General features: G+C 46.2%; 1 protein-coding gene across 2 annotated transcripts in view; it reads left to right on the top strand.

The window, feature by feature from the left end:
* Positions 1-26,925, top strand: part of SLC4A8 (solute carrier family 4 member 8) — a 492,841-nt gene that overhangs the window by 115,139 nt on the left and 350,777 nt on the right. For both annotated transcript variants that reach the window (XM_030198274.1, XM_030198272.1), the window contains exon 2: positions 8,769-8,850. In XM_030198274.1, the coding sequence (XP_030054134.1) occupies positions 8,769-8,850 (82 nt within the window). The remainder of the gene's footprint in view (positions 1-8,768; positions 8,851-26,925) is intronic.

Below are 26,925 nucleotides of genomic sequence, written 5' to 3'. Positions count from 1 at the left end.
TCTGTAATTCCCAACCTCCTCCTTACTTCCACTCTTGTGCAAAGGAACCACATCTGCCCTTCTCCAGTCCACCAGGACCACTCTAGTTTGTAAGGAAGCATTGAAGAGGTCCGTCAGAGAACTTCTCTGAGTTCCTTAAGCACCCTTGGGTGTATCCCATCTGGCCCCATCGCTCTGTCTACTAGTTTGGCAAGCTCTTCACGAACACAGTCCTCCGTAAACGGGTCTTGGTCTACCATACATCCATCCACTTTAGCCTTTGTTTTCTGCAGCCCTACCTGCTGTCTTTTATTCGTGAACACAGAGCTAAAATAATTGTTAAGCAGTTCAGCTTTATCCTTATCATCTTCCACATATTTCTCTCCCTCAGCTTTGAGCCTCACAATGCTATTATGGCACTTCCTCTTGTCACTTACATATCTGAAAAAGGTCACCTAATTTTACCATATTAGCTATCTTTTCCTCCATTTGCCGCTTTACTTTCCTGATAGCTTTTCCAGCTTCTCTTCGCTTATTTAGGTATTCTCTCCTGTCTTCATCTTTCTGAGTCGACTTAGAAAATCTTAGGGCTCAAATATGTCTGTGAAAATTATTCAAAGGGAATCTCACACAATAAAACACATTTCTCTCTTCCTGAAAAAGGCGGCTTAGAAATCCTGTGTACAAGTAAAGTAAAGCTGGGGCACAAAAACTTGTAATGAAGTTTGCTCAGCAAAGTTTAATACAATTCACAGTTTGTTTCAGGTTTCAAATCTCTATTATTATAGCTAGATCCAAGGCCCAAGGATGCTAGCAGCTACATCTAGCTGGAGCTCAGTCAAGGATTATATATTCAAAACAAAACAAATAGCATAGCATTGTAGCAGAAAAGAGCAAAGGGTGCTTTAAAAGTCAAGCAGTGCTGTATAGTGGAAAACACCCTGAAGTTCAAAGAAGTCTATCAGGATTTCAAATATAGTCTTAAATAGTAAACCAAATGTCTCCCTGGTAGAAAGGAGAGCAGTGACAAACGCGAGGCATTTTAAAGTCTTGAGTGTACATAATGTTGAAGCAAAAATACAGATAGGTAGAATAAAGACCATACAGTGCACTTTGCTGTCCACTCTATAGTTTTCACTCTGAAATCCATAACTGTAGAAGGTCAACAACCACGCTTAGCAGAGTCTCACACCAGCATTATAAAAACCCACGACACATCATTGTAACAGAAAGGAGCAAAAATTTCACATACGACCATGTAGTGCTATCCTGAGTGAGAAAACCCTAATGTTCATACAAGGTTATAAGAATTTCAAAGAAGGTCTCAAACTATAAATCAAACTTCCTCTTGCTGTAAAAGTAAGCCAGGACAAAAGCATGGTATTTGAAGGACCCTTATATACACAAATATAAGAGTGTTCAGATTAATATCCTCTCAGCAAAAATTAAATCACCCAATGATGTGTCTCATTGTTTAGAGCATCAAAATCCAGGATGTGAGGAAGCCAATAGCCATGCTTAGCAAAAACTTTCACCAAAGCTATAAGGAAAATAAATAAATAAAAATATCCAGATAGTGACCGGCAAGGCCTGATCAGCCTTACAACCACCGATCAAGTTGAGGCACTCGATGATGACAGGCATTGAAGAAAGGCCTTGGCTATTTCTGTTGAATCAAAAAATTGTGGTTTGCCTTCAGTGAACACCTTAAGATGAGCTGGCGCCGGTGTAGTTCAGCACATATAGGAGCATAAGCCTTCCTCATGGTGGAAACTGTGGAAAAAAAATCTTGAAAGCTCAGTACTTGTTTGTTTTCGAAGGTGAGTGGACCTTTAGTACTATGAATAGTCCTCAAAATTTCAGATTTGTGCATGTAATTAAGTAATTTAAAGATGACTAATTGGGGACTTGTCTCTGTTGGTCTTTTAGGACCCAGCTGATGGGCCCGTTCAATGCGTAGAGTGTCGACCTCAGATTGCAGCTACAAGGTGGTGATGAGCCAGGATTCCAGGAACCCTCTTAGCTTTGATTCAGTAATTATTTCCGGGAAGCCAACTAGGCGCAAGTTTCCCCTTCGGGACCTATTTTTAATATCATCCATCTTTTTCTCCATCACCCGAAGTTTAGTCTGAAGATCTGTATTTGATGTTGAGAGCTGTTGCATGCGGTCTTCTAAATTGTACACGCGCTGACATTGTGCAGAGAAATCTCCTTTCAGCGACTCCAGTCTCCCATCGACAGTATCAAGCTTATCTGTAATGTGTTGCAGTCGCTTATCCAACAAAGCATTTATAACCTGCTTTATCTCTGCAACAATCTCATCAACCCATGTGGAGCTTATCGTTGATGGTCTGGCTTCGCCTCTATCCGCCATTTTGGGATCACTTTGGCACAACTTTTCCTTTTCTCATTGTGGTACTGTGATAGCCATAAGCCCGATCAATTTATGCTGACCTCGCTGTTAAAAACAGTAGGATGGCATTTCAGTTTCTAAGTTTCTGTACCAGAAATATGAACTGGAGGGTGAATTTTGGAGGTCGGGGCCCGGGAGCTTGTCCCACCTGTGCCTGCTCACTAGCATGGCATCATGTGACCTCCTACATGTCTAACTTTAGGCATGAGCACTTACACTACTAGCTCAATGGCTCGTGCCTAACTGCATAACTGCCAAGTATTCTATAAGTGCTAGTCATACCCTTAACTGCCCATGCCCCTCCCACATCCACACCCCTTAGCAGTTGTGCACTAAAGAAATTATGTGCGATGGTTATAGAATACTAAGTGCAGGTGTTCACGTAACTGCAAATTAAAGCAAATTAGTGCCAATTAAGTCCAATTAAGTCCAATTATTGATTAATGCCAATTAGCACCTAATTTAACAATTCAGTTATGCATGTACCCAGCAATATTCTATAACCTGAATTAACATTTTTTGTGCTAAATTGTCAAAATGGGCACGCAAGATTATAGAATTAGAAGATAAAGTGTTTATGTTGTTCACCAGCACTTGAGCTCTTGCCCTTTGCACAGTTTCCTTCACATTAGTGTTAGAGGTAAGAAAATGCCCGAAAGACTGCTGCCTAATACCTCTCTCACACCTGACTGGAAGAGTGCTGTTGTGGGGCAGAGATGCTAATCAACTCTTGAAGTAGGGGTGTGGTAGGTGGATGACAACAGAGAGGGATTATTGAGAAAAATCTTGAGGAAATCTCATGTTTGCAGGAGCCATACACCTAGTAGTAACAGTCTGTAGAGACAGCTACCTTTCTGAAGTTCAGTCCTCCTACTCGTGTACTCTTCCAATCAACAGGTGTGTAAACATGGTCAACCATGAAAACACTGATATTGTATGTAGTCACTGTAAATAAATGAACAATTACACACTGGAAATGTCTGTAAATAAGTTCATTCCTTGCTGCCATTGCCTGCTCAGGGATATGTTGTGCTGCTTCCCCCTCTTCATTCCTGTCTGGGGGTTCCAGCTGAGGGTCTTCAGGAGGAGACAGCCTATGAATGTAGTGTGGGTGAGGTGACATGCAGGAAGCCATGAAAAAACAAATGCTTCGAAAGGGGTGTATAGTAGTTGTTCTTCCCTGATCTGTCGAGACATCTGAAGCGTGTCTTCAACAGGCCTGGGAAAGTGCCTTTGTCCTCCTTTGGGGATTGGAAATGGTGTTCATGAGTTATATCAACTTGGTGGGGAGGGGGGGTGGAGCAGAAGAAACATTGGTGAATGGGTCTGTGGTGATGCTGCACAGTCAAAATCAGTTATGGTTCTGTGAGAAGAACAAAAGAATGTTAGTTTTTCATATTTTACTGTTTTGTGATTTAGTATGGTGCTGTTGTGCATTTCTCTTGCTGGTAATGTTCTGTTTGAGAAATTAATAAAGACTTTCATTAAATATAAAAAAAGAATGTTAGTTTGGAGAGTGTGGGATGTATTTGCTTACCTAGACGCCACCCCTTAGTGATCTTGCTAGTCTCAAAGCAATCCTGTATGTCCTATTGTGATAGACTGTAGGCATCATAACAACAGTCTTGGGTGTGTGCACAAATATCAATTAAATGGGAGGCATTATGAATCATCTGTATGTTTAGTCTCCTTGTTAGATCTAAACCTGTGTATGCATTGATCTTCAGACAAGTCTAACTGTGTTCTGGGCCTGTGTATCATCCGCAGAGGGTACCTCCTTCTCCCACTGTTGCCCCTCCTGTGAGCCAAAGCACCTGTGATCCCAAGTGCGTGTCACTCATTGTATCTGGCCTAAGACCTAGTGGCAGTACTAGACACAGAAACAGACAGGCACACAGTTAGTTACACAGAGAAAGAGGGTCTGAGGGGCCGATGCAGAAAGCCTTGCAGCTCTATTGCAAAATTAGCTCTCCAAACCTACCTCAGCATGCTGTATGCAATGTGCATGCAAATTCTTGCTGTATTAAAATCGCGGTAGTAATCGGCATCTCATTATGAAATTTCATTCTTCCTGTCAGTGCCTGAGTGGGGATTGGTTCAGGCACCAACAGGAAGGGTGACATAAAAAAAATAAAATAAAACACATTTGCTAGTGATCAGCATCAAATTGATCTTATTCCCCTCCCGCCTGACTCGACCAACTTACCCTGCATGACTGCCCCCCCTCCTTTCTCTTGACTTTAAAATTACCCTGGTATCTAGTGGCACCTTTCCACGATTACCCCCCCCCCCCCCCCCCCACCTGACTTGATTTTTTTGTTTTATCCTTGGTATCTAGTGGGGACCTAGACCCAGATCCACTCCCACATGACCGCTTACTCAGGCCCTCTTCAGATTCATATCTTAAATGAGGCAGAAGCGATTCTCACCTGCTTCTGCCTTTGGCATTGTCATCTGCAAAATGGTGGAACTCTTCCCCATGTGGTACATTCTGGGTTGCACCAGTAGGGCCCAGGCTACTATATAAGTTCCCTGGACCTGGAGAAAAGATTTGCATGATAACTGTGCGTCAGAGACCACATGTTTCTTTTGTGCATAGCCAAGGCATACTTAATGGCATCATATGCATTAATTTGAATGCAGTGTGCAGCCATGTATGCTATGCAAGGTAAACCCACGCTGTATACCCTTCCAGCATTGCTCATGTGCATATACCTCACAGTATCTGTGCAGCTGAGCTGGTAGTAGCTTTCTGAGTAAGAAAGAGGAAGGGCACAGAGGAAAGGCTTTAAAACTAGCTGCCAATTTTCATTTTGCCACACATCCATTCTCAGCCAAAAGCCATTTTTTTGCAGGTGCGCTGAAAAATGGACCTGCGCGCATCCTATACACGCGTCTACACCAGTTTCAGGCCACCTTTAGGCTCACCTTAGTAAAAGGACCCCAAATTTATTCTTTGTAATAAATCTCCTGTTGGGAAACAGAACAAGTTGCACCTTGGTTGAACATAGTCCTCTCTAGCCTTCCTCCTTCCCTTCCTGTTTCCTACATCCTTCATGGGGCTGTTCTCTGCAGGCTGAGATCCATGGCTCTGACCAATAGAATCATGAATAAGAAAGCCCTTGCTGTTGCCTAAGATTGTGCTGCTGTCGGCAGTGGCGTACTTTGCTTAACAACAGACCTGGTCCAGAGGTGATGGAGAGAGAAGTAAGCGTTGGTTCAGTCACTCCTTCAAAGCTGCCACCTGAGGTTCCATTTATTTAGCCTGGCAGCAGTTCTATAGGCTTGGCTGAAATACTGGCAGGCTCCCATATTATGTATTACTTTAGCTAGGCTAAAAGGAATCATTTTGGGGATATGCATTTATTTCTTTTAATTTATTAGGATTTATTTACCACCTTTTTGAAGAAATTTATCCAAGGCAGTGCATAGCAAGACAATTACAGCAGTAAAAATATTCAAATGATAGCACACATTACAACATGGTATGCTGCTTACAATCTTAACACATTGTACAAGTTGAGGGAGTAAATGAGCATGCTTGTATTTTGCAGGGGCGTAACCACGGGTGGGCCTGGATGGGCCCAGGTCAACCCACTTTCCCTCCAGGCCTGCCCATCCACATCATTCCTCGCTCGCTGCCGCTGCCTTTTCTCCCGCAGCTCTGCTGGGTACGGCCGTCCGGGAGGCAGCGTTCAGCGTAGCCTGCCTGCCCTTAATTCTTCTCTCCAGGCGCCACTTCGCTGCATCGCTCTGCATTCTTCTTCTTGCCTGTCACGCAGCGCTGCCATTCACACAGGCAGCTGCGCTCCCCCCTACTGCGTCTATCCGGTCCTAACAGGAAGTGCATCAGAGGACCGGATGGACGCGGCAAAGGGCACGCAGGTGCCTATGTGAATTGCAGCGCTGTGTGACAGGCGAGAAGAAGAATGCAGGGAGCGACAATCAAGCAGCGAAGCGGAGCCTGGGGAGAAGTGCGCATAGCTACATTTTGGGCTCAGCCAAGGTACTGGGCAGGCAGCGGAGCAGAGGGAGAAATCTTATATATAGTGGGAGGAGAGGGAGAAATGCTGCCTGGAGGGAGAGGTGGATTGGGACAAGAGATATGGGGTGGATGGAGAAGGAGAAATGTTGCATGGAGGGGGAGGGAGAACACAGGGAGAAATGTTGGACACAGAGGTGAAGGGAAGGGAGAGATGGTGCAAGAGGGTGGAGGGGAGGAAGGGAGAGAGAGACAAAGGGGTAGAGGGGGGCAAGAAAGGGAGAAATCCTGTATATGGGGGTGGAGGGGAGGGAGAGATGGTGCACGGAGAAGAGAGGGAGAAATGTTGGGCTTGACAGTGGATGGGAGGAAGGGAGAGATGCTGTATGGGAGGAGGAGAAAGAGATATTGGACCTGGGGCACAAAGGAGGGGGAGACAGAGATGGTGGACAGTGGGAGAGAGGAAGAAATGTTGGACACAGTGGAGGAAGGAAGAGAATGCTGCATGGGAGGGAGGGGGAAGACAGATATTGGATCTGGGGTACAAGGGAGGGGGAAAGAAGGATGTGGACAATGGGAGAGAGGGGGAGATGTAGGACATGGGGTTGGATGAGAGGCAGGGGAGATTCATAGGAGAGGGGAGAGAGGGAGATATTGGATCCAGGAGCAAATGAGAATGATGGAGAGATGCAAGACAATGGGAGTGAGGGAAGAGAGAGGGAGAAATGCTGGACCATGGGGGACAGGGGAGGAGAGAAGAGAAGGGACAGGGAGATGTTGGGCTACAAGAGCAGGGAGGGAAGAAAGAGGGAGTAGATACTGAGCTAGAAGGGTGGATGGAGGAAGATGCTGGGAATGGTGGAACCATGTGGGAGATGCTGGGGGGGGGGGGGGGGGGGAGGAAGAGGGTGGCAAGGAAATGGATGAGTAATGATTACAGAGGATAGAAATATAGTAATGGAGAGTAGATTAAAGATGAAAGGGAATGGCTGGAGAAGGAGTGAGTTGGATAATGGGATGGCTTGTGGGTGAGAGAAGAAGATGACGATCTGGTAGGCAGCTATAAAGTAAAAAGAAGGAGAAAGGCAAGAAAGAGAGCAAAATTTGAGTTGACAGAGAGGCAGAAAATAAAAAAAATAAAAAAAAGATGAAACAGCTAAAAAGGAATGATCAGTATGTCAGAGGTAGATGTAGTGAGGGAATAGACAGTAGAGAGGAGAAAAGACAAATGGACAGCAGTCTCTTGAAGGAGAATTAGTAGACGACAGACAGGAAATTAGAAGCAACATAATGGAAAAATAAAATGTCCAGACATCAAAGGTAGAAAAAAGTATTTTATTTTGAATGTTTAAATGGAATATGTTAGTTTTGTGAAAAGTGCACAGCAAATGTCTTTGCATTGTGTTCAGTAGAAAGGAAATGCATTTTTGTTTTTATTTCTCCAGGGTTGTAGTACATGTTAAGTTTAACTTCTTGGGGTTCTCAATACAATTTTTGTGTAAATATTTTTATTTCTAACTTGTGATCCCTTGTTCTGTTTTTGGTGAGGGTTTGTCAGTGTGATAGTAATGGCAGGTACAGAAATCGGAAGGGAGGCAGAGAAGAGAGGGGATTAGAGAGAGTGCCCGCCTTTATTTTCTGACCTGGGCCAGAGCAAGTCTAACACTGGCCCTTACTCTTGCTTTATAGCTGGTGGGGCTCCCCAAGCATCCCGGCTGAGGACCTCCTCCAAAGGCAGTCAGAACTCCCTTCTACCAAGCTCTGCAGTTGGCAACAGCATCTTTGAGTTACTGACAACTAAGGATGCAAGGGGTGCCAGCTTCAGTCGCTTAGGGATGTTGCTACTGCCTGCCAAGCTTGGTAAAAGGAAGTTCTGGGCACTTTCAGAGGAAGTCTTCAGCTAACAGAGTTTGAGGATCCTCATTAGCTAAAGTATTTATATTTTGAGGTGAAGGTAGGGCGAGGCAGATAAACGTTTTTGCCACCCACTTTGAGCTCAGGCCCACCAAAATTGGTTTTCTGGCTAGGCCACTGGTATTTTGTTTTCAGATATACTGGTACATGAAATATCTTGCTCCATTTTGGCCTCCAGCAGAAATAACAGGTGCAGAGCCAGAGTGTATAGATGGTTTTAGCACCATGCTTTGTGGCTGCTAATATTCAAAGGGAAACAATGTATATGTATCTCTTTGAAATTGGCTGTAATGCACTCAGCCTAAGAATACATGTGTACACTGCAAACAATACAGGCTTTGATCCTATTTAATTGGTACAGATTAAGATAGAGCTACTGTCCTTGTGTTCTTCTGAAATATTGTACAGAACAGGAAAATAATAAATTTAAATATTAATTCAACAATTATAATATCTATGAATTATTACTTTTTTTCACAGAGACCAGATGAAGAGGCAGTTGTGGATCAGGGTGGTACCAGTACTGTGCTTAATATTCACTATGAGAAAGAAGAGCTGGAAGGTAAGATTTGATTAAAAGAGAAAGTGACTGCCATGAAGTGTTACTGACAATTTCATCAGGTCACCAAACACAGGCTGGGACCGCCCTTCTTTTGCCCCCATTCCATCTATGAACTCGTTCCAGTTTCTCTTAAGAGAGGCAGAAACTTCATAGATGCAGTGAATGCAAAACTGCTAGCACTGGCTAAGCTTGTTTCCAAAGATCAAAAGCTTGTTGGCAGCCTTATGCCATGGTAATGCAGGCCCTGACCAGAGTAACATTTATTTATTTATTGCATTTGTATCCCACATTTTCCCACCTCTTTGCAACATCATAATCACAGCCAGAAGAGAGCATGGTTTCAACAAGAGGACATGATTCTTCAAGACAGGACACAAAGAATTATCTCCCAGGTTCTATATAAGGTGCTCAAAATTGCATGCCAAATTTCCATGTACAATTGATTAATGAGCCTATTAGCACTGATAATTGATCTCCAGCAATCAATTATTAGCACTAATTGGCAACATTTTGGATTTACACTTGCAACTTGCTACACACTATTCTATAAAGGTGAGTGCATAAACTTCTTAGTGCGCAGCTGAAAAGGGGCATGACTGTGGGAGGAACATGGGCAGGTCAGGGGCATTCACAAAAGATACACGCAGTATTATAGAATTCGGAGGATCTGTGCCTAATTTAGGCGCAAGGATTACACCACCTGAAACCAATGTTTAACCAAGGTGGAAGTTCAGCATAGATCCTGTTGTTACGTGCTGTTCTATAAATGGTGGCCCAACCAGAGCGCCGTTTATAGAATAACCAAACTAGAGCACCGATTTTTGCAGCCATTATAAGCAGCACTCGTTTGGTTACATTTCTCATTTGGGACTTAGAGAGTGTGTTGCCTGCTATACAGTGGGATCCTGCTGCTGGACATAGCACCTCTTTGGTGCTTCACAGAGATGTTTCCTACCTAATTATGCAGTGCTCTTGTGTTCTTTCAATTAAAAGCTTGGTGTTGCCTGCTGATGTAGCCTAGTGGTTAGCACAGCATCCTCATATGCTAATGAACCAGGTTCAAGTCCCACTACCAGGGCCGCCGAGAGGGGGGGTGGCAGGGGGAACAAAATTCCCCGGGCCCGGGCCTCCAAGGGGGGCCCGGCACCACAGTCCCCAATCTCACCCACCCTCGGCTCTGTCGACCGTCCGCCACCGGGCCCCCTGCATTGAAATCATCACAGTGCCTCACCTGTCACCGCCGTGACTACTACTACTACTTATCACTTCTATAGCGCTACAAGGCATACGCAGCGCTGTACACCATAGACAGTCATAACATAGTAAATGACAGCAGAAAAAGACCTACATGGTCCATCCAGTCTGCCCTACAAGATAAACTCATATGTGCTACTTTTTGTGTATACCTTACCTTGATTTGTACCTGTCCTTTTCAGGGCACAGACCGTGTAAGTCTGCCCAGCACTATCCCCGCCTCCCACCACAGGCTCTGCCACCCAATCTCGGCTAAGCTCCTTAGGATCCATTCCTTCTGAACAGGAACAGTCCCTGCTCAAAGTGCAGCAGCGGCAGATCGGATTCACCTCCCTTCGGGCCTTCCCTCCCTGTGTCCCGCCCTCATCTGATGTAACTTCCGCGAGGGCGGGACACAGGGAGGGAAGGCCCAAAGGGAGGCGAATCCGATCTGCTGCTGCTGCGCTTTCAGTCACGGAGCGAGGTGACAGGTGAGACGATGTGATGGTTTCAATGCCGGGGGCCCAGCCCGGTGGCGGACGGAGGGGGCGGGTGGGGATTGGGTGCGGCGGCCTGGGAGGCGGCGGCAATGACCTCAGGGGCTGTTCATTCTCTCGAGGCTAGAGTTGCAGATTTGGTAGAGATGAGGGAGATAGAGAAATACATAGAGGAGACCTACAGGGATGTTGTAGAGAGGTCCCACCTCCAGTCAGGTAGCCTCTGTGCTACCTTGGAGACATAGGCGCCCGGTATAAGAGGCTTGGGGAGGCTAAGCCTCCCCAGCCACAAGCCCCAAGCGTTTCTCTCTCTCATCCCCCCCCCCCCCCCGATGCAGCGTCCGTCTATCCCTCTCACTCCCTCCCTGCAGTGCAGTCCCTCTAATTATTATTATTATTATTTATTGCATTTGTATTCCACATTTTCCCACCTTTTTGCGGGCTCAGTGTGGCTTACAATATGATATGAATGATGGAAGTACAATTTGTTACAGCTTGGTTATGGATTACATTGTGAAGAGTTATGCGAGACAATCAAAGTATTGTTGCAGAGTATAACAATGAATCAAAGCTTTGAGACATTGGAAGGAGACAGCGGGAAGCTAGAAGGGCATTATGTGTGGTATACATATTTCTGTGGGTAAAGGTATGAGTGAGGTTAGATTACGGGGGTGAGAGTTCGAAAATGGATGTATTGATGCATTAGTGAACAGTGAGTGTGGACTTTATGTGTTTTGGTTCTTTCCGCAAATTTTATCAAAAAGATGGGTTTTTAATAATTTGCGGAAGGAGGCTTGCTCGTAGATCATTCTCAGGTTGTGCGGCAGTGTGTTCCAGAACTGCGTGCTCATGTGAGAAAAGGTTGAAGCGTGTAGTGTCTTGTATTTTACACCCTTGCAATTAGGGAAGTGGAGGTTGAGGAAGGTTTGGGATGATCTTCTAGCGTTTCTGGGTGGTAAGTCTATTAACTCAGACATGTAGGCTGGAGCTTCGCCGTGAATGATTTTGCGGATTAATGTGCATACTTTAAAAGTAATGCGTTCCTTGAGTGGAAGCCAGTGTAGCTTCTCTCGTAAGGGTTTTGCACTTTCATATTTTGGTTTTCCGAAGATGAGTCTGGCTGCTGTGTTCTGGGCTGTTTGAAGTTTCCTCAATATTTGCTCTTTGCAACCTGCGTACAGTGAGTTGCAGTAATCCAGATGACTGAGTACGAGGGATTGCAGTAGGCTACGAAAGACGGATCTTGGGAAGAATGGTCTTATTCTTTTCAGTTTCCACATGCAGTAGAACATCTTTTTGGTTGTATTGTTTGCATGAGTTTCGAGTGTTAAGTGGCGGTCGATAGTGACTCCAAGGATTTTTAGTGTTTCTGAGATTGGAAGGTTTAGTTTTGGTGTGTTTATAGCGGTAAATTCATTCGTGTTGTATTGGGAGGTGAGTATCAGGCATTGAGTTTTTTCTGCATTTAATTTCAGACGAAATGCATCTGCCCATGTGTTCATGATGTGTAGACTTTGATTGATTTCGTTGTGGATTTCTTTGATGTCTTGTTTGAAAGGGATGTATATTGTTACATCATCGGCGTATATATATGGATTGAGGTTGTGGTTTAATAGGAGTTTTGCCAGAGGGATCATCATTAGGTTGAAAATGGTTGGTACATAAGTACATAAGTAATGCCATACTGGGAAAAGACCAAGAGTCCATCGAGCCCAGCATCCTGTCCACGACAGCGGCCAATCCAGGCCAAGGGCACCTGGCAAGCTTCCCAAACGTACAAACATTATATACATGTTATTCCTGGAATTTTTGATTTTTCCAAGTCCGTTTAGTAGCGGTTTATGGACTTGTCCTTTAGGAATCCGTCCAACCCCTTTTTAAACTCTGCTAAGCTAACCACCTTCACCACTTTCTCCGGCAACGAATTCCAGAGTTTAATTACACGTTGGGTGAGAGGGGTAATCCTTGTGGTACTCCACATTCAGGTGTCCATGTAGTAGATGTGGTTGAATTTGATGTAACTTGATATGAACGCTGGGTTAGGAACCCCTTGAACCAGTTCAGGACATTTCCTCCTATGCCAAAATATTCAAGTATGTGTAATAGGATTCCGTGGTCAACCATATCGAAGGCACTTGACATGTCGAATTGTAAGAGGAGTATATTGTTGCCAGTTGCTATTATTTGTTTAAATTTAGTCATAAGGGTGACTAATACCGTTTCTGTGCTGTGATTTGATCGGAATCCTGATTGGGCATCATGCAGTATTGAGTGTTTGTTTAGATAGTTTGTGAGTTGTTTCGTTACCATTCCTTCAGTTATTTTGGTTATTAGTGGTATGGATGTTACTGGCCTGTAGTTGGTTATTTCGCTCATGCTTTTCTTTGTATCTTTAGGAATTGGAGTGAGTAATATTTTTCCTTTTTCTTTTGGGAAGAGTCCGTTTTGTAGCATGAAGTTTACGTGGTTCGTTAGGTCTACTATGAATTGTTGAGGAGCAGAGTTCATGAGGTTATTTGGGCAAATGTCTAGTTTGCAGTGGGATTTGGCATATCTTTTAAGTGTTTTAGAGATGAGGTCTTCTGATAATAATTCGAATTCGGTCCAGGTTCTGTCTGCTGGATATGTTCCTTCTTCTGGATCTAGACAATCTAGAATTGTGGCGTATTCAATAGGGCTAGTGGGTATTTTGAGTCGTAATTGTATGATTTTCTCCTTGAAGTATTTCGCAAGGTTGTCCACATCTGGTATGTCTTTGCCGTTGTTTGTGACTGGTGTGGTGTCTAACAGTTTATTCACAAGTTTGAAGAGTTTATGTGTGTCTTTGTAGTTTGGTACTATTATTGTTTTGTAATGTAGTCTTTTAGTCTGTTTTATGGTATATTTGTATTTTCTCCGAAGTAATTTCAAGGCGCTTAGTGTTTGTTCATCTCTCTTTTTGTTCCATGCTCGTTCTAGTTTCCTGACTTGTGTTTTAAGTTTTTTCAGCTCTTCGGTGAACCATGGATTTGATTTTTTCCTGTGCGATGTTCTGGTTTGGAATGGGGCGATTTTGTCTAGTGTTGTTGTACATAAGTCGTCCCATTCTTGGAGGAATTGGATGATGTCAGCATTTGTTGACCATTCGTTCTGGTAGATCTGTTGCCAGAATGTTGTGGGGTCTATTTTTCCTCTCGTTTTGTATGTTGTTCGCTCATGTTTATTGGTTGTGTTTATGTGTGTTTTTCGCCAGCAGAGAGAGACATTTGCTTTGTGGTGGTTTGACCATAATGTAGGTGTCCATTTTGTGTCGGTGAGTAAGATTGTTGAGTCCGGTTCGAATTTGCTTGTTATGATATCTAGTGTGTGTCCTTTTTTGTGTGTTGGTCGCCGCTACTGGCAGGCTCTCTCTCATCCCCCCTCCCCCCCCCGATGCAGCGTCTATCCTCCCTCTCACTCCCTCCCTCCTCTAATTTGATTTAGATTGCCCATCGCTGCAGGTAGTGGCATGCCAACATCGGACTACAGCTTGCTTTGGCCTGATGGCATGACGTGTCCCGCCTCCTCTCTCTGACCAGCCTTCCTTATGATGGGTCCAACCCTCGCGGAAGCAGGAAGTTTGGCCAGAGGAGGCGGGGCACGTCATGCCGTCAGGCCAAAGCAAGTTGTAGTCCGATGTTGGCGTGCCGCTACCTGTAGCGATGGGCGATCTAAATCAAATTAGAGGAGGGAGGGAGTGAGAGGGAGGATAGACACTGCATCGGGGGGAGTGGGGGGATGAGAAAGAGCCTACCAGTAGCGGCAATCTGAATTAGAGGGACTGCAGGGAGGAAGTGAGAGGGATAGACGCTACATCGGGGGGGGGGACGAGGGAGAGGGATAGACACTGCATTTGGGAGGGAAAGAGGGAGAGGGAGAGGGAGAGATACTGCAATGGGAGAAACAAGGGAGAATTGCTGGACATGGGTGGATTGAGGGGAGGGCAGGGGAGAGAGGAGAATTGCTGGAGATGGATGGAGGAGGGGCAGGAGAGAATGGAGAGTTGCTGGACATGGATGGATGGATGGAGGGGAGGGCAGGGAAGAGGAAAATTGCTGGACATGGATGGATGAATGGGGGCAGGGCAGAGAGGAAATTTACTGGATATGGATGGATGGTGGAGAGGGCAGGGGAGAATGGAGAGTTGTTGGATATGGATGGAATGGAGGGCAGGGAAGAAAGGAGAAATGTTGGAGAAGGATGGAGGGAAAGAATGATAAAGGAAAAATGCACACAGATGGAGTGGAAGGGAGAGAGGAGAAATGCTGGACATGGATGGAGGGGAGGGAAGACAGAGGAAGTACATGCACATGGATGGAGGGGAGTGGTGAGGACAAATGCTGGATATGGATGGAGGGAAAATTGCTAAATTTAAGGGCTGGATTGGAACACTTTGAGGGCAGATGTTGAAACTGGAGAAAGGGTAGGGACAGGGCTACAGATGGTAGACAGGACGCATAAGGGGACAGAAGAATGGTGGACATGGTGAGAGAAAAAATATCAAATGGAAAGAAGACACTGCATAAAACAGAAGACACTGTGATCAAAGGTAATAGAAAAACTAAATGTTCAGACAGCAAAGGTAGAAAACGTTTTTTTTAATTCAGAATTTATTAATTGGAATATGTCAGCTTTTGGAGATGTGCATCTGTGATATTTTGCATGCAAGTTTCAATTTTTCTAGTATTGCTGCATGCTGAGTCTGACTTCTTGAGGTAACTTTCCAGTTCAGTATTTTGCCTTCATATCTGTTGTGTCATGTGTTTTTCATGTGTGATCAAGATGCAGTATTCTGCTAGCGTGTAGTATTTGCAGCCCTTTTTGTTTTTTGTTTTTGTTTCAGTAGGCTGTGTACTGGTGTTTTAGAGCCCAGTGTAATTATAGTGCTTCCTTTCCACGCATAAGGTTGTAGCTCGTCCTGTCCTTGGAATTAGTGCTGTTGGGTTTGGTAAGGTTATGAGTGTGTTTTTGCACAAGTTTGTGTATAGTGTTTTGCAGTGGAGAGATTGTATGTTGGCCTTACTGAGGTGGCACCAAAACATCAGAAAGGGTGTAGAGCCTAAATCATGACACACTACCTCTTGAAGGATCTACATATGGTTGTTAATAAAAGGAGTTCATTGTGAACACTCTCCACCCTAAAAGGGTGTTTTGTGGCTCTACATGAGAATTGTGATATTATGATCCCTTGTTTCATATTGTTGACGGTCTGCATTTTCCGTCTGGTGGTATATTGGTGTATTAGGTCTGCCCAGTGTAATATTTATGGTACAGTAAGGTTATGAGTGTGTTTTTGCACAAAGTTGTGCACAGTGTTTTGCAGTTGAGCAATTGTGGTTAGTATATGCTTTGAGCAACCACTTTATTCTTTGATATATGATACATATCTAATATCTAAATTTAATAAAAGGTGTTAATTGTGATTATTTTATTTTTACTTATTTTTTTCTGTGTGTTGTCAGACAATTATGGATGTAAGCCCCGTCCCTGGCCCCACCCCTAACCCCGCCCCCTTTAGCCTCCCCAAACAGTTGGGCCACCGACCGCCTATGCTTGGAGGAGGGAGGTCTCTCAGAAGGTGAAGTAGGAAGTACTCCTGTAGCCAGGACCTACCCACCAGAAGATGTACTATCCTCTCGCACCGAGGATATATCTCCAATGGCTGACCGGGAGGAAAAGGTTAGAACAGCTGACATACTTGGTGATTCAATCATTAGGAATGTAGATAGCTGGGTGGCTGGTGGACGGGAGGATCGCCTGGTGACTTGCCTGCCTGGTGCGAAGGTGGCAGACCTCAGGATTTTAGATAGTGCTGGGGAGGAGCCGGCTGTCTTGGTACATAGTAGATGATGATGATGATGATGACGGCAGAAAAAGACCTGCACGGTCCATCCAGTCCATCCAGTCTGCCCAACAAGATAAACTCACATGTGCTACTTTTTGTGTATACCTTACCTTGATTTGTACCTGTCCTTTTCCGGGCACAGACCGTATAAGTCTGCCCAGCACTATCCCCGCCTCCCAACCACCAGCCCCGCCTCCCACCACCGCTTCTGGCACAGACCGTATAAGTCTGCCCAGCACTATCCCCGCCTCCAAACCACCAGTCCCGCCTCCCACCATCGACTCTGGCACAGACCGTATAAGTCTGTCCAGCACCATCTCCGTCTCCCGCCACCGGCTTTGCCACCCAATCTCGTCTAAGCTCCTTAGGATCCATTCCTTCTGAGCAGAATTCCTTTATGTTTATCCCACGCATGTTTGAATTCCGTTACCGTTTTCGTTTCCACCACCTCCCGCGGGAGGGCATTCCAAGCATCCACTACTCTCTCCGTGAAAAAATACTTCCTGACATTTTTCTTGAGTCTGCCCCCCTTCAATCTCATTTCATGTCCTCTCGTTCTACTGCCTTCGCATCTCCGGAAAAGGTTCGTTTGCAGATTAATACCTTTCAAATATTTGAACGTCTGTATCATATCACCCCTGTTTCTCCTTTCCTCCAGAGTGTACATGTTCAGGTCCGCAAGTCTCTCCTCATAAGTCTTGTAACGCAAATCCCATACCATTCTCGTAGCTTTTCTTTGCACCGCTTCAATTCTTTTTACATCCTTAACAAGATACGGCCTCCAGAATTGAACACAATACTCCAGGTGGGGCCTCACCAACGACTTATACAGGGGCATCAACACCCCCTTTCTTCTGCTGGTCACACCTCTCTCTATACAGCCTAACAACCTTCTAGCTAGGGCCACCGCCTTGTCACACTGTTTCGTCGCCTTCAAATCCTCAGATACTATCACCCCAAGATCCCTCTCCCCATCCGTACCTATCAGACTGTCCCCGCCTAACACATACGTCTCCCGTGGATTTCTACTCCCTAAGTGCATCACTTTGCATTTCTTCGCATTGAATTTTAATTGCCAAACCTTAGACCATTCATGTTTTCCACTCCCTCCGGGGTGTCCACTCTGTTACAGATCTTAGTATCATCCGCAAATAGGCAAACTTTAACTTCTAACTCTTCGGCAATGTCACTCACAAATATATTGAACAGAATCGGCCCCAGCACCGATCCCTGAGGCACTCCACTACTCACCTTTCGCTCCTCCGAGCGAATTCCATTCACCACCACCCTCTGGCGTCTGTCCGTCAACCAGTTCCTAATCCAGTTCACCACTTCGGGTCCTATCTTCAGCCCATCTAGTTTATTTAAGAGCCTCCTGTGGGGAACCGTGTCAAAAGCTTTGCTGAAATCTAAGTAGATTACGTCCATAGCTCGTCCCTGATTCAATTCTCCTGTCACCCAATCAAAGAATTCAATGAGGTTTGTTTGGCACGATTTCCCTTTGGTAAATCCATGTTGTCTCGGATCTTGCAACTTATTGGCTTCCAGGAAATTCACTATCCTTTCCTTCAGCATCGCTTCCATTACTTTTCCAATAACCGAAGTGAGGCTTACCGGCCTGTAGTTTCCAGCTTCTACCCTATCACCACTTTTGTGAAGAGGGACCACATCCGCCGATCTCCAATCCCTCGGAACCTCTCCCGTCTGCAAGGATTTATTAAACAAATCTTTAAGAGGACCCGCCAGAACCTCTCTGAGCTCCCTCAATATCCTAGGGTGGATCCCAACCGGTCCCATGGCTTTGTCCACCTTTAACTTTTCAAGTTGTTCATACACACTCTCTTCCGTGAACAGTGCTCTATCTTCAATCTCATTTGTACTTTTTGCAGACCATCGCGGTCCTTCTCCAGGATTTTCTTCTGTGAAAACAGAACAGAAGTATCTATTTAGCAAATTTGCTTTTTCTTCATCATTATCCACATAGCGGTTCGCAGTATCTTTTAGTCTCACAATTCCATTTTTAGTCATTCTCCTTTCACTAATATACCTGAAGAAAATTTTGCCACCCCTCCTTACATTTCTAGCCATTTGTTCTTCCGTTTGCGCTTTCGCCAGACGTATCTCTCTCTTGGCTTCTTTCAGTTTCATCCGGTATTCCTCCTCGTGTCCCTTTTCTTGAGTTTTATTGTATTTCTGGAACGCCAACTCTTTAGCCTTTATTTTCTCAGCCACTTGCTTGGAGAACCATATAGGTTTCCTTTTTCTCTTGCTTTTATTTACTTTCCTTACATAAAGGTTTGTGGCCCTATTTATAGCTTCTTTCAGCCTGGACCACTGTCCTTCCACTTCTTGTATTTCCTCCCATCCCATCAGCTCCTTCCTCAGGTATTCCCCCATTTTACTAAAGTCAGCATGTTTGAAATCCAGGCCTTTGAGTTTTGAGTGGCCACCCTCCTCTTCAGCCGTCATATCAAACCAAACCGTTTGATGGTCACTGCTGCCCAGGTGGGCACCCACTCGGACATTTGACACATTATCCCCATTTGTGAGTACCAGATCTAGCATCGCTCCCTCCCTCGTGGGTTCTGACACCATTTGTCTGAGCAAAGCACTTTGAAAAGCATCCACAATCTCTCTACTTCTTTCCGATTCTGCAGACGGAACCTTCCAATCTACATCCGGCAGATTGAAATCTCCCAACAACAGCACCTCTCTTTCATCCCCAACTTTTGAATATCAGCGATCAGATCTTTATCTAGGTCCTCCAATTGTGTCGGGGGTCTGTAGACAACACCCACATGGACAGAGGTTCTATCCTCTCTTTTTAAGGTGATCCATATCGCTTCTTCCTTTCCCCAGTTCCCTGTCATTTCAGTCGCTGTGATATCATTTCTCACATACAGAGCTACTCCTCCACCTTTACGCCCCTCTCTATCCTTCCTAAAAAGATTATAGCCTGGTATGTTTGCATCCCATTCATGGGAACCATTGAGCCATGTGTCTGTGATTGCAACTATGTCCAAGTCTGCCTCCAAGATTAGGGCATGAAGGTCATGAACTTTATTGCTTAGACTGCGAGCATTTGTGGTCATCGCTTTCCATCTACATTTCCAAGTGTATTTTATAAAAGTCTACTCCCCCTGAGATCAAAACCTAGCTACGCCTCTGCTGGTGGTGCCCACTTTAAAGGCATATAGGTTTGCCCTTTCCCTACCTTACCCATTCCCCCCGCCTCTCGGAGTCTCTCTGTTGCTGCTTGCCTCCAACTTTCCTCAAAGCGTTAAAAAAAAAAAAGAGTGTGCTTTTACTGCGTGGCTATTCTGAGGCTTTTTCCAGTGATCCTGGTTCTGTGCAGCTTGACCGGAGCTCGTTGACTAGGTCTTCTGAGGTGAGAGTGGTGCCCAGCTCCTCCGGGGAGGTCCCGAGGACGCCGTTCCGATCGGGGTAAGTTTTAGTGCGAAGCCGCCATTTTATTGCTATATTCCCGTCCTGTGAAAAAACGGACGATGGCTGCTGAAGGAGTTAAGCACTGCTCCTGTTGTGGTAAATGCAGATCAGCAGCAGGGCTGTGTAAAATGTGCTCCTTAGACGCTCACGCTAGTTTGAGCATGCCGAGCGATGTTTCTTCCCGCTCGATGGAGCTGGCAGCGGGCGCCATTTTGGAAGCGCCGCATGCCTCGACCCTCGCGGTTGCGGAGGAGTCTGAGTGCAGGGGGACGCCTTGTTTAGAGGCTGCCAGAGAAGCTCCTACATCCGTTTCTCCTAATTCGGAGGTGGAGGGTCAAGGTGAGTTTTTCTCCCCTGAGTTTGTGCTTTTAATGCATAAGGCTTTTATGCTGAAAAGAGCTCTGCCACAGGTGTCTGACACTGCGTTGCCTCCTGGCTTCCCTCCAGGTGTTGATGCCCCGGGGATGACTTCAGAGGTTATTTCTTCCCCTGAGCGTTGGAAACACGCTAAACATAGATGGGTAAATTCCCCGTCTGAAAGTGGCGCATATCCTTTTCCCCCCCGTAGTCGGGCTGTGGAGACTGAGGAACTGAGGAATTGAGTTTGATTCCCGGTACAGGCAGCTCCTTGTGACTCTGGGCAAGTCACTTAACCCTCCATTGCCTGCCGCACTGAGCCTGCCATGAGTGGGAAAGTGCGGGGTACAAATGTAACTAAAAAGAAAAAAAAAAAAAAAGAGTCTGAGGGATCTGGCAGACCCTCAGGGATGGATGATCCAGAGGAGAGTGCCTGTTTGCCACTGGATTTGGATGATCCCAATGCGGTCCGGATTTTCCACCACGACGAGCTGCCAGCTCTCATTACTGATGCCTTGCAGGCCCTCTCAATTGATGATCCTCCTCTGTTAATCTTAGGATGGCGGGTACTAAGAAGCCTACTCGGGCCTTTCCTGTGCATGACTCCATCCAAGAGCTTATTTCTGCTCAATGGTCTGACCCTAATGGGCCTTTGAAAGTGGCCAGGGCTATGGGTCAGCTTTACCCTCTGAGTGAGGAGCACGGCCCCTTTGGGGATGCCTAAAGTGGATGCATTGGTCACGGTGGTGACAAAAAAGACCACTCTCCCAGTAGAGGGAGGAGTTGCTTTGAAAGACATGCAGGACCGGCGGCTTGAGTCTGCGCTGAAGCGGTCCTTTGAAATTGCGGGCCTTGCCTTGAGGGTGTCTATTTGCTGTTCCTATGCAGCCCGGGCATGTCTTTCCTGGCCACAACAGGCGGTGGAACAGCCCGCCGATGGTGCGGGCTCCCTTTCTGAGGTTGTCCCGCGGATGGAGTCGGTCCTGTCATTTTTGGCTGACACCCTGTATGATCTGGTCAGAGCTTCGGCTAAACAGATGTCTGTGGCGGTGTCCGCCCGCCGCCTTCTTTGGCTGCGGCATTGGGCGGCTGACATGGCTTCTAAGCAAAGACTGGTGAAGCTACCCTTTTGGGGCCTCCTGTTATTTGGAGAGGAATTGGAGAAGATTGTGAAAGACCTGGGGGAATATAAACCCCAGAGGTTACCTGAGGATAGGCCAAGGCCTTCTTCCAAGGGTTCTGTGTTTCCCTCCTCTTCCAGACCTCACTTCCATGAAGCTCGAAGGTATCGCCCGGGGCACTCTGCTGGGTTTTCTCAACGTGCCCGTTTTCAGCAGAGGACAAACGTTTCGCAGGGGCCGGTTCAAGGCCAGGAGTTCAGGGGCGTCCTCCACAATCATGGGACGCCGGTCCACTCTTCCTTGCCTGCAATAGGAGGACGTCTTTCCCTCTTTCTAGAGGAGTGGACCAAGATTACTTCAGATCAGTGGGTCCTGGACCTGATCAGAGAAGGTTACTGACTGGAATTCGGTGCCCCGGTGAGAGATGTGTTTGTGGAGTCCTGATGCGGCACTGCTGTAAAACGGGCGGCGGTAGAGGAGACCTTACAAGTCTTCCTGCATCTTGGAGCGGTGATCCCGGTGCCTCCCGCTGAACGCGGTTGCGGCCGCTATTCCATTTATTTTGTCATGCCTTGAAAAGGCGGGTCTTTCAGGCCGATCCTCGACTTACGAAGAGTAAACGAGGCTCTCAGAGTACGACATTTTCGCATGGAAACCCTGCGCTCCGTCATTGTGGCGGTACAGCCAGGAGAGTTTCTCACGTCTCTGGACCTAAAAGAAGCTTATTTGCATATTCCTATCTGGCCTCCATGCCAGCGGTTCCTCTGCTTTGCAGTGTTGGGAAAGCATTTCCAGTTTCAGGCCTTGCCTTTCAGCCTAGCCACAGCTCCCCGTACCTTTTCCAAGGTAATGGTGGTAGTAGCTGCCTGTTTCAGACGAGAGGGTATCAGAGTTTACCCTTATCCTGACGACTGGCTCATCAGATTGGACTCGGCAACCAAGAGTCGTCTTGCCACAGCTAGAGTGGTGGCGGTCCTGCAAGCGCTAGGCTTGGTGGTCAATATACCCAAAAGTCACCTGACCCCCTCTCAGTCTCTCAAGTATTTGGGGGTCCGGTTCAACATGGCATCGGGGTTGGTCTTTTTCCCTGACCAAAGGCGGTGCAAGCTTCAGAATCAGGTCCGTCTGCTCCTGCGGATGCCTCGCCCGCGAGCTTGGGACTTTGTCCAGCTGCTGGGGTCGATGACAGCCACCTTGGAGGTGGTGCCTTGGGCGAGAGCGCATATGAGGCCTCTGCCCTGCTTCAACAATGGTCTCTGATGTCCCAGGAATATCAATGCAGACTAACGTTGCTCCCTGCGGCCTGCCTCAGTTTGGAGTGGTGGCTCTCTGACAGGATGCTGCGCCAAGGAATGTCTCTGGTGCTTCCTTCTTGGTGCCTGGTGATAACAGATGCCAGCCTTCTGGCTGGGAAGCGCATTGCCAAGGAAGCTATGCTCAGGGTCTGTGGACACCCGTGGAAGCGGGGTGGTCCATCAATTGCTTGAAACTGAGAGTGATATTCCAGGCTCTTATGGCCTTTCAGAAGACTCTGAAGGGGCTTGATGTCCGGGTTCTGTCAGACAACACGACAGCGGTGGCATACATAAAGCGTCAGGGCGGCACTCAGTGAAGGGCCCTGACTGTGGAGGCCGCTCAGATTTGCCACTGGGCCGAGCTCCACCTGCAGCTTCTGTCAGCAGCTCACATAGCAGGTCAGAGCAACATGCAAGCCGATTTTCTCAGCAGGCGTCAAATCGACCCGGCGGAATGGGAACTGGCAGAAGAAGTTTTTATTCAGATTTGTGCCAAATGGGGGACACCCAGAATGGATCTAATGGCGTCAAATGCAATCGGCAAAGTACCTCCCTTTTTCAGTAGAGGGGGAGATCCTCACTCGGTGGGGTTGGATGCTCTGGCTCATCCCTGGCCCTCAGGCCTCCTGTATGTATTCTCTCCTTGGCCCTTGATAGGACGAGTCCTACTGTGGATTCGACAGCACCGAGGTCTGGTGATTCTCATTGCTCCAGATTGGCCAAGGCATCCGTGGTATGCGGATCTCCGCCGGATGTTGGTGGACGCGCCGGTGCATTCGCCCCTGGTGCCGAACTGTTGGTTCAGGGTCCGGTGACTATGGAGGATCCCTGCCGATTTGGTCTTACGGCCTGGCTATTGAGAGGGCGCAATTGAGAGACAAGGGCTACTCTAATAAGGTCATCTCCACTCTCTTGCAGGCCCGCAAGCGGTCCACTTCTGCAGCTTATGCTTGGATCTGGCGCAAATTTGAGGCGTGGGGTGTTTCAAAGGCGATCACACCCATGCGAGCTACAGTCTCAACTGTGCTGGACTTTTTGCAGGAGGGCTTACAAAAAGGCCTGGCTTACAATTCCCTGCGGGTGCAAATGGCAGCATTATCATGCTATCGAGGGAAGGTCGCTGGCTTGTCCCTTGCTGCTCATCCGGACATTGCCAGATTTCTCAGAGGGGTGCTTAGGCTACGTCCTCCTGTTCAGTTGCCCTGTCTGGCCTGGAATCTGGGGCTAGTGTCGAAGGCTCTTCAGTGTTCACCCTTCGAGCCACTTAGGCGAGCTTCGGAGAAGGATGTGACTCTTAAGACAGTCTTTTTGGTGGCCATCACATCGGCTAGACGCGTGTCTGAGCTGCAGGTGCTGTCCTGTCGGGACCCTTTTCTGCAATTCTCGAAGTCTGGAGTAACGGTACGTACAGTGCCCTCCTTCCTGCCTAAGGTGGTTTCAGCGTTTTATCTGACCCAGCCCATTTTTCTTCCTTCCTTTTCTAGGGAAGAGTTCCTGGACTCCTTTGGGCAGTTACATCTTCTGGATGTCCGCGCAGGGTGCTGTTGCAGTATCTACAGATATCAAATGATTTCAGGACTTCTGATCACCTTTTTGTCTTGTTGTCAGGTCCTCGGCATGGAGGTCCAGCGTCTAAGGCCACTATAGCCCATTGGCTCAAGGAAGTCATTTTTGCTGCGTATCTGCTTTCAGGTCGGTCTTTGTCTGAAGCGTTTAAGGTGCATTCCACAAGAGCCATCTCCTCCTCGTGGACTGAAATGGGTGCACTCTCTCTTCAAGAGATCTGTAGTGTGGCTACTTGGGCTTCTCATCTCTCTTTTGTCCGGCATTACAGGCTGGATGTTGCAGTGAAGCAGTACGCTGTTTTTGGAGCTCATGTATTGGCTCGTGGTGTGGCCTGTTCCAACCCTCAGTAGGGATTGCTTTTGTACATCCCATCAGTTAATGGATTCATCTGCTGATGACAAGGAAGGGAAAATTAGGTTCTTACCTTGGTAATTTTCTTTCCTTTAGTCACAGCAGATGAATCCATAATCCCTCCCTGTCTGACTTTTTGTTTTTTGTTCAGATCTTTCATGCAGATATAAATCTCATTGGGAGAAGTAGGAAAACAGTTATCAGAATTTCTACATGATGTTCTACTACAGGAGGTTGAGATCGTCCCTCCTTTGATGCTCCTGTTCTGGGGCGTTTGTTCGCTGTGAGGAAAGTTTATGTTATTATACCTTTATGGTTCACTCTGCTTTGGAAATCTCAAATACTGAAGGCAGTTGGGGCTAGCCGTCCTAGAGGCACTGTGGTCTTTCAGTGTTCTCTATCTCCACCTGCTGGTAGGTGGATATAACCCATCAGTTAATGGATTCATCTGCTGTGACTAAAGGAAAGAAAATTACCAAGGTAAGAACCTAATTTTCCCATACTCTGAAATGTCTATATGCAAATAAGATGGGAGAGTTGGAATATATTACACTAAATGAAAAATTGGACATAATAGGCATTACTGAGACCTGGTGGAAGGAGGATAACCAGTGGGACACTGTCATACCGGGGTACAAAGTATATCGTAGTGATAGGCTGGACCAGACTGGTGGAGGGGTAGCATTGTATATTAACGAGAGCCTTGACTCAGATAGATTACAAATTCAGCAGGACACAAATCACACCTTTGAATCATTGTGGGTTGAAATTCCATGTATAAAAGGGAAAAGGACGGTGATAGGAGTGTACTACTGTCCGCCTCGCCAGGATGAGCAGGTAGATGCAGAAATGATAAAAGAAATCAGAGACACAAACAAAATGGGCAATGCGATAATAATGGGTGACTTCAATTACTCAAATATAGACTGGGTAAATGTAACATCGGGACACACTAGAGAGGTACAATTCCTTGATGAAATCAAGGACAGCTTTATGGAGCAGCTAGTGCAGGAGAGAAGGAAAAATTCTAGACTTGGTCCTTAGTGGAGCGCATGATCTAGGGAGGGACGTTATGGTACTGGGGCCGCTTGATAACAGTGATCATAATATGATCAGTTTTGATATCAACCTTGAAGTAACTATACATAGGAAGTCAAATATGTTAGCGTTTAACTTTTAAAAAGGAGACTATGATAGAATGAGAAGAACGGTAAAAAAAAAAAACTTAGAGGGGCAACTGAGAGGGTAAAAACTGTACAACATGCTTGGATGCTGCTCAAAAGTACCATCCTGGAGGCCCAGGCCAAACATATTCTGCAAATTAGAAAAGAAAGATGGAAGTCCAAGAGATAGCTGGCATGGTTGAAAAGTGAGGTGAAGGAAGCTATTAGGGCTAAAAGAAACGCCTTCAGAAAATGGAAGAAGGAACAGTCTGAAAATAACAAGAAGCAACATAAGGAATGTCAAAGCAAATGCAAGGCGCAGATAAAGAAGGCCAAGAGGGATTACGAAAAAAAGATAGCATTAGAGGCAAAAAAACATAGTAAAAAAATTTTTCATTATATCAAAAGCAGGAAGCCTTCAAAAGAATTGGTTGGGGCGCTGGATGACCGAAGGGTAAAAGGGGTGATCAAGGAAGACAAAGATGTAGCGGAGAGATTAAATGAATTCTTTGCTTCGGTCTTCACCGAGGAAGATTTGGGTGGGATACCGGTGTCGAATATGGTATTTCAAGTGGACAAGTCAGTGAAACTTACTGAATTCACGGTAAACCTGGAGGACGTAATGGGGCAGTTCAGCAAACTGAAGAGTAGCAAATCTCCTGGATTCATCCTAGAGTACTGATAGAACTGAAAAATGAGCTTGCGGAGCTACTGTTAGTGATATGCAATCTATCCTTAAAATCGAGCTTGGTACCGGAAGATTGGAGGGTGGCCAATGTAACACCGATTTTTAAAAAAGGCTCCAGGGGAGATCCGGGAAATTATAGACTGGTGAGTCTGACGTCGGTGCCGGGGTAAATGATAGAGGCTATTATTAAAAACAAAATTACAGAGCACATCCAAGGACATGGATTACTGAGACCAAGTCAGCACGGTTTTAGTGTGGGGAAATCTTGTCTGACCAATTTACTTCAATTCTTTGAAGGAGTAAACAAACATGTGGACAAAGGGGAGCCAGTTGACATTGTGTATCTGAATTTTCAAAAGGCGTTTGACAAGGTACCTCATGAAAGGCTACAGAGGAAATTGGGAGGGTCATGGGATAGGAGGAAATGTACATTAAAAACTGGTTGAAGGATAGGAAACAGAGAGTGGGGTTAAATGGGCAGTATTCACAATGGA

The sequence above is a fragment of the Microcaecilia unicolor genome, chromosome 3 (genome assembly GCF_901765095.1).
Source record: "Microcaecilia unicolor chromosome 3, aMicUni1.1, whole genome shotgun sequence".
NCBI classification, from domain to species: domain Eukaryota; kingdom Metazoa; phylum Chordata; class Amphibia; order Gymnophiona; family Siphonopidae; genus Microcaecilia; species Microcaecilia unicolor.
Note: the sequence above shows the minus strand (reverse complement) of the source record. Positions and strands in the feature narration are given on the sequence as shown.